Genomic DNA, 7,481 nt, shown 5'->3' with positions numbered 1-7,481 from the left:
TTATTTCTGACCCCTGCTTATTACGGAAACCTTTCCTTTCCAATAACCCGTTACTCCGTAAATACAATACTATAAATATTAAAATATATTTATTTTTCCTGAGCCCCCGATTATTAATAACAGCAAGTTCCTGCGCCACTTTTATGTTCTTCAATGTGTCTACCGGTATACTGTAGTAGTGAGGAAGTGCTGGTCGACGCGTCGAGGTCCAGGCGCTTATCGACGAAGCGTTCACGACCCCGTGCACGCAGAAGCCAGTCGAGGAAGAAGGCAGTGGCGCACCTGTACCGCGAATTTTGTGCGCGGGGAACGACATGGCGAGCGTTGGTACGTTTGGGTCTGCGCGTTAAGGCATGTTGGTCCATCGCAAGAGTCTGGCGGAATCTTGGGGTGGACCTGAAATTTCACTCGAAGTAAATCACTACGGCGTCGGGCTTTTCACAGTGTTGGAAGGCGTCATCTGTCGATAGCGTGGAGGCTTCCAAATGGATTCTATATTTTTACAAAGAGAATTCGTATTTAGCCTTCTTTGAATAAACATTTTTTCTTACTACTCAACAATGATATCGGTGTACTTGTGTTGTTATTTCGTGTCAGCGTCTTATTTCGTAAGTGCTGTCACCCAAGACGGGTGTCTTTTCCGGTACCAGTCCGCGTACAGCTTGATAAATCTCTTGCTCCGGGCTAGTGCTGCCATAGTTCCAATCTGGTAGTCTTTCGCTAGCTTATCGGGTGTAATATTTCGAGAGTCTAGGTGCTCGAACCTTCGGACTAAGAGCCCGTGGATTTTTGCCTTGATCTGGGCAATAAACATCTCGAAGTGCACAAAGATTCCCCGTTCGTCTTCACCCTCGACAACCGCAGTCTTTTTGCTTCTTTCCATAATGTCGGCAGCGTGTACACGAGTTACATGTAGTTGCTTGCTGCCCCGGCTCAGCTGGGACAGTGGCCTCTTGTCCGATGAAGTTGTTGACGAGAAGGCATCAGTGCTTGCGCTGAGGAGGACGAAGATGGCGAGTAGCAAATACAGCGCGGGTCGCATCCTAGTGGAGGTGATCGTTGCTTGAACGGCAGGTTTCGAAGTGGGGGCTGGACGGCAAGCAGGAACGCCAAGCGAAATCAAAGCTTGATCCTCATCATATCATGGGATAGTGCCGTGTTCACGGTACTTTAGTATTATAATACTGGTAGCCTAACATAATGTTTTTAAATACAGTACTGTATTTGATAAAGCAAGGTATTGTATGGCCAGCACTCGTCGCTCTCATGCTGCCCGACTCAGGATAAATCGACATCGAATCGACACTCCTGATCTGCAAAAAATTCAGTACAGTACGGTCATTAGCGACGCAAGGCATTGTTCGAGAAGAAGCGAAAGGTGACGATGGGCTGGATCGATCCCCTGGGCGGCAACGGACCCATTTCTTAATTACTGTACAGCCATCACTTGCTGTAGCAACTCCTTCCATTAAGCTAACTGGGAGAATCTTTGCACTACTAACCAGTATCTTGACTCTTCCAGTAGCACCGGACTAGTGTCGTTCTGTGCTCCTGTGCTTCTGGTTTGTGTGGTGACTCGAGAGTCGATGTTGGTGGCGTCCGACAGTCGTTTTCGTGTCGTCCCGCTGTCCTTAAGACGTCGCTTGACGGATCGCAGAACTGCCAGCTTGGAGCTCGCCGCAAATGGCCTCTTCCTTGGAGTCTCTGTCTTTGGCACTTTAACGACCGACTGAGAGGGTTTGTAGTCATCTTCTGGGTGTGTTGCGCTGGCCTTGAGCGGTTCTTTGGGGGATTTGTTCATGCTTACAGAATAATGGGTCGTGTTTGTTTTTTTGCTTTGAAACGGAAAAGTACAAATTGAGTTTAAATCAAAACGAAAACATGTTTTATACGTCGTCACTTGCTTAAAAACAATTAAATAAATAAATAGATAGGTGACGAATATACGAAACGTGAAGCAACAATTCTCATGACGGCGGTGTATCAGTTGTGGCTCAAGAAGCGTGAATTCAAGGCCCCGCGGCAGCCTCTCAGTCCCGCAGAGAAGCCCACATTCTCCTCCTCCGTCGTATTGACCAACAAGTCGATTCAAGATCACAACAGCTCGTCTGAGGCGGCGTGTAGGCTTCTCCAGGCCAATCCCTCCAAGCTCCACAGTGTGTCAGGAGTGGAGACGACGCAAGTGACCGTAAAGCCGATTGCCAAACCTCCTGCGGTGAGGAAACGGCACACATTCAGCCTAGAAGAAGACGCATACATCAAGGACCCGACACATGACGCTAAACCTGCTGGATGGAAGCGTCAGCGTAGGGACAACAAGAACGTGCCGAAGCCTACAAGACTGAAGTTCCCGGGTGCTACAGGACCCTCTAGACAGCCGTGTACTAGCAGGAAAGGGGAGCGAGCGATATGGAGTGGGAGTGTGGATGAGGACAGTAAAGTTGCTGCTGGAGATACATGTGAGCGTAAAGTTGCTACAGCACTCAAGGGCTCTTTGGTGAAAAGTTGCAGTGCAGCGGCAAGACGTCCGCAATTAAACTTTTCGATTCGACAGAGCGAGATGGAGACGAAAAAAAAGCGAAGTAGTGGTGACAGTGCGATTGAGGATACTGTCACCAAACGTCTTCGATTTTATAAGAACCCAGAGGCAAGCGACCAAGTGGTGGAACTGAGTGCGTTTCCGCCTACGAGTCCGATGAAAAAGCTGCAGAAGAAAATTCGAACTGCCATGTTGGATGAGAGCCAGTATTGGATGGCAGTTGATAGATTCTCGCATTTAACTTGAGCTTGCGAACTAATACCATTTCATTACTAAAGCACCTACTTTGATCATGCGAGTAACGGGGTCCGGCAAAGGTGTAATTACCACAGCTATGAATCGCGGGTATGGTTAAACTTCATGAGTCCTCAAACGACGAATTACCTTAAAAAGGTAGAAAAAATGTTTATATTTTTCAGTAAATGTGGTGAAGTGACTGAAATAACAGTGTAAGCCAAAACTGTAGCGGGGTACGTAGCCCTAAGTGTACCCTGGTTACATGAAGTGTGACACTTCACACTTCAGGAGTATGACACGTCATACTCCGGGATATTTGGTACAAGGTACCAAGGTCGTTCAAAGCCAACCATTGGTTAAATGACATTGCATTTCTATAGGTAACTAATAGTTTGTATTAAACCCAAACTTAACCTACCTATAAATATACTCAGTTTACAATCTACCTTATTTAGGTCACTTCGCTCTCTTTAATTAAAGAGGGGACCTGTGAACTGCCGTTCACTGAGAGTTTGTAAACTCTCGGAAGATAACTTCCTCTAGCGCAAGGTGCTGTGTGACCCCGTCACACTTGGTAGCACTAGTAGTCAATCCACGCCACCGCGGGTAGACTACCTGAACCTCTCCGAAGCTCGTTGCCATGGATAGGAACGACTTCTCCCATATGAACGACTCTCAGTTCGAGTCGGTTCGGAAGATGACAGGCATCTTCGGGATGGAGGCCCTGCAGAGCCTGGTGGTGTCAACACCGGCTGAGCAGCTCGAGCGCGTCAATGCATTCGACGCGTACGAGCAGGGCCTCATCGCGCATGTGCGGGAGATCCTGCAGGCTCCGGCGGCGGAAGCAAATCCGCCTCACCCGAAGCCAATACGGCTGAAGGTTAAGCCGTATGAAGGGAAGGAAGGCGATAACCTTCACTTCTGGGTTCGAGAAGTAGAGCTCGCGATGGACGCGGCTCTGATCTCGACCGAGCAGCTGCGTGTTGCTTTTGCACTCTCCAACCTTAGCGGCCGTGCTAAGCGTTGGGTGTACACACGGGAAGCAACATCCCCTGGATGTTTCACATCCTGGGCTCAGCTGTGCGAACAGCTCCGAGCCGCGTTCCTCCCGGCGAACTACGAGTACCGCCAGCGTTCGCGCTTCCTCGCGTGTAAACAAGGAAGGCGCGAACTGCACGAGTATGTGCAAGAGATACGGGAGCTCACGGCGTCCCTAGTGGGAAACCAACTCAACGAACACATCAAGATGACTGTGTTCATGGACGGCCTTCGAGTGGGCCCCGCACGCACTCAGCTGTTCCGGGTGCAGTCAAGCACCCTTGAAGAGGCGATTCAAGTGGCTCTTCAAGAAGCGTACAGCCATCGCCAGGCGCGTACGCCGGCCTCAGCATGGCCTGGGAGTTCCTTGTCGGCTCCCGGTCGAACAAGCCCCAACGGACCAGTTCCCATGGAACTCGGGTCCGCCGAATAGCGTGACATCCGCTGCTTCGGCTGTGGGAAGATGGGCCACTTCAAGCGCGACTGTCCCGCGGAAAGACTCCGCAGACGGTCCTTCCCCAAGCCCGTCCTCAAGGGTCGCTGGCAGAAGCCAGGATCCCGGGGACAGGGGAGCGCCGGGAACCAGTAGGGGCGGGGCGCCCTACTGGGGAAGAACTAAGTCTTCGTGATGGGTGCGCGGGTGGTGCGTACCACGGGGACTTAGCCCCTGAGAGTCTTCGCACTCTCGAATCGGCGAAGAGCAGCGGCGGGTTGCTCGTAGTACACGGATGTGTACGGGAATACGATCATCCCTTTAGAATCTTGATCGACTCTGGGGCGTCGAAGAATTTCGCACGCCGCCAGACGGTTGCTCGTAACAGCAACAAGTTGTCCGATGCTTTAAGAGAAAGCAAGGGTAACGGGACGGTGTCAGTGCGACTGGCCGACGGGAAGGTCGTCACTGTCCCCAACGTCCAAGTGGATCTGGCCGTCAAGTTTGAAGACTTTGACAGCCTCGAACAGTTCACTGTTCTCGATATGGATCCATATGATATGATCCTGGGCATGCCCTGGCTCGAGAAGCACGAGCCCTGGATCGACTGGCGAGGCAAGGCAATCGGTGCCAGCCGCCCTGCGCAGTCCGACAGAGCATTGGTGAGTCATGTTCCCACCTCTGTCAGGACCCGGGGCGCCCGCGAGGACTGCCAGGGTACCAAAGCATCCGGCAGATGCTTGGGAGTCGTCAACGTATATGACGACTCCGAGGATGTTTTGATGGTTGCCCTGCGGCATGACGGGCCACTCCCAAAGCATGCCGCTTGGGGTGCTTACTGCGGTGAGCGGGATGTCGCTATCTCGTATCAGGATTTGGTAGTATCCGTCTACCAAATTCAGCGCACTGTACAGTACGCTCCCGGCCATGTTGTTCAACAACACATCCTATCATGGGATTGGTGTTTGGGCCGGCACCGTTGCGCTGTTTAGCTTGTTATAAGCGTGAACCAGACGCCACTTTCCGTTCGGCTTACGAACGCAGAAAGTCGGCGTCGAGTGCGGGGATTTCGACTCCCGCACCATGCCTGCCTTCGCTTTCGCGGCAAAGAAGGCATCAATGACCTCGCACTGTTCGCGCGGGAGAGGCCGTTGCCTCGTGACACAATACTTTGTGCCGGGCACGAGATCAATCTCGTGCCGTACGCCTCGATCCGGTGAGAGTTGGGTCGGTGGGTGTTTGTTCACCACGTTCGCATACTCCGTCACCAAAGGATACACCGGATCCTTGGGGTTCTTGAGAATCTCAGAACCCAAGCGCGCCTGACGCTGCTTGTTCATGTCTTCCAGGACGTTCTCGTCCAAGACAGAGGAGGAGTTCAGCTCCTCCTGAGTGGTCTCAGGTCTCATGAGTACCATCTCAGCAATCTCTCCAGCCTTGAGGTTGGTCAGGAAAGACTCAGCTGTCATTTCCTCGAGATGCAGTATCTCTGCAACCTCTGGCAACGGTTCCAAGTGGACACCAGATGCCTGGACGGGTAAACCGGTCTCGCCATCGAAGATGTGATAACACTCTCCCACCGGCCTTGTCGGAAGAGCCCGGGCCCTGGACTCCGGGTCGCTTGAAGCGACGTCGATCGGAACGAAGTTCGGATCCGACTTGAGGCGGCGGCGGCGTCTTTGCCGACGGCGTCTGTGACGGGGAGCTTTGCTGCCCACGTCTAGGGATGTCGGCGCTCAACATCCTAGGCACTCGTGGCCTCGTGGGGTACCGTGGTATCCACACAGGAAGCGAGTTCGACGCCTTCCTCTTCAGTTAAAGTCTGGGCGACCGCGTGTGGTACTGTGTTACCCACACAGGAAGCGTATCCGACGTCTTCCTCTTCAGTTAAGGTCTGGGCGACCGTGAGTGGAACTATGTTACCCACTCTGAGCACGCTGTTCTCAGTGTTCATGACTTGTCTAACGCCCCGGCGACGTTCAATCGCCTGGTGGCGCAATTGTTCCGCCCTTTGCGTACCTTCGTACAGACGTACTTCGACGACATATTCGTCCATAGCCGTGCCGAGGGAGGCAAGACGGCCATGGAGGTGCATCTAAGACACCTCCGTCGAGTGTTCGACGTAATGCGAGCGAACAAGCTCTACGCCAACATCGACAAGTGCGTTTTCGCGTCACCAGAGATTAAAGTTCTCGGTTGCTTCGTAAGTAACTTGGGCGTTCGGGCTGACCCAGACAAGGTCAAGGCCATAGCAGCATGGCCGACGCCCCGATCCCAGAAGAATCTTCGAAAGTGGTTGGGCTTGGCCAACTACCTTCACAAGTACAGCGCAGGGTACGCGGGCTTCGCTAAGCCCTTGCCGATCCTCCTTCAGAAGAACGTCGACTGGCGCTGGGAGCAAGAGCACCAGGCAGCTTTTGACAGCATCAAGGCCAGTCTCCAAGAGGCCCCTGTCCTGGCCCTGCCGGACGAGACGAAGCCGTTTAGCGTCGTCTGCGATGCCTCCGATTACGCCATTGGATGTGCATTGCTGCAGGCCGACACGGCTGGACACGAACGAGTCATCTCGTTCCAGTCCAGGCAGCTCAAAGCCGCCGAGCGGAACTACCCTGTCGACGACAAGGAGCTCCTGGCAATGAAATATGCCCTTGTGAAGTTCCGTGTTCACTTTCTGGGCTCTAGGCCCTTTGTGATCTACACAGACCACGCGTCCTTGAGGACGGCGACTAACTCGCCTCACCTCTCCCAAAGGATGGCGAGGTGGCTGTCCTTCTTCGCGGAATACAACTTCCGCGTCGAATACAAGCCGGGCAAGCTCAACGTGCTTGTGGACGCCCTCTCTCGGCGTCCCGACTATGAGTTGGCCCACATTACGCGGGTGACAACGGATCTATATGATCGGATACGCATGGCGTATCGGGACGATGAGGCTGTCGCGCCTATCGTCAAGTTCCTTATGGCCGGAACGAGCGCGAAGTCCGACTGGCTCTCGTCGCGACAGCGCTCACTGCTCCACCGATATGAGCTGAAGGAGGGCCTCCTCTATTACCGGGTGGAGCCAACTGATCATCCACGGGTGGTCCCAAACGACGAGGAGCTTAAGTTCGACATCCTCGCGGAGGCGCATGACGCGCCCTCCAGCGGCCACTTGGGCCGCGAGAAGACCTTTCTGTCGGTCTCTCAGTCCTTCTGGTGGACCCACATGTACAAGTGGGTCGCACGGTACGTTAAGAC

General features: G+C 53.2%; 1 protein-coding gene across 1 annotated transcript; it reads right to left on the bottom strand.

Moving 5' to 3' along the window:
* Window positions 1-231: 231 nt before the first annotated feature.
* PITG_18404 (uncharacterized protein) lies at window positions 232-1,042 on the bottom strand (the record flags this gene model as incomplete). Its single annotated transcript, XM_002997500.1, has 2 exons — window positions 232-396; window positions 623-1,042. The coding sequence occupies 2 exons, from the start codon at window positions 1,040-1,042 to the stop codon at window positions 232-234; spliced, it is 585 nt and encodes a 194-aa protein (XP_002997546.1).
* Window positions 1,043-7,481: the final 6,439 nt, after the last annotated feature.

Source organism: Phytophthora infestans, genomic scaffold, assembly GCF_000142945.1.
Source record: "Phytophthora infestans T30-4 supercont1.72 genomic scaffold, whole genome shotgun sequence".
NCBI lineage: Eukaryota > Oomycota > Peronosporomycetes > Peronosporales > Peronosporaceae > Phytophthora > Phytophthora infestans.
This window is presented reverse-complemented; position numbering and strand designations above follow the sequence as displayed.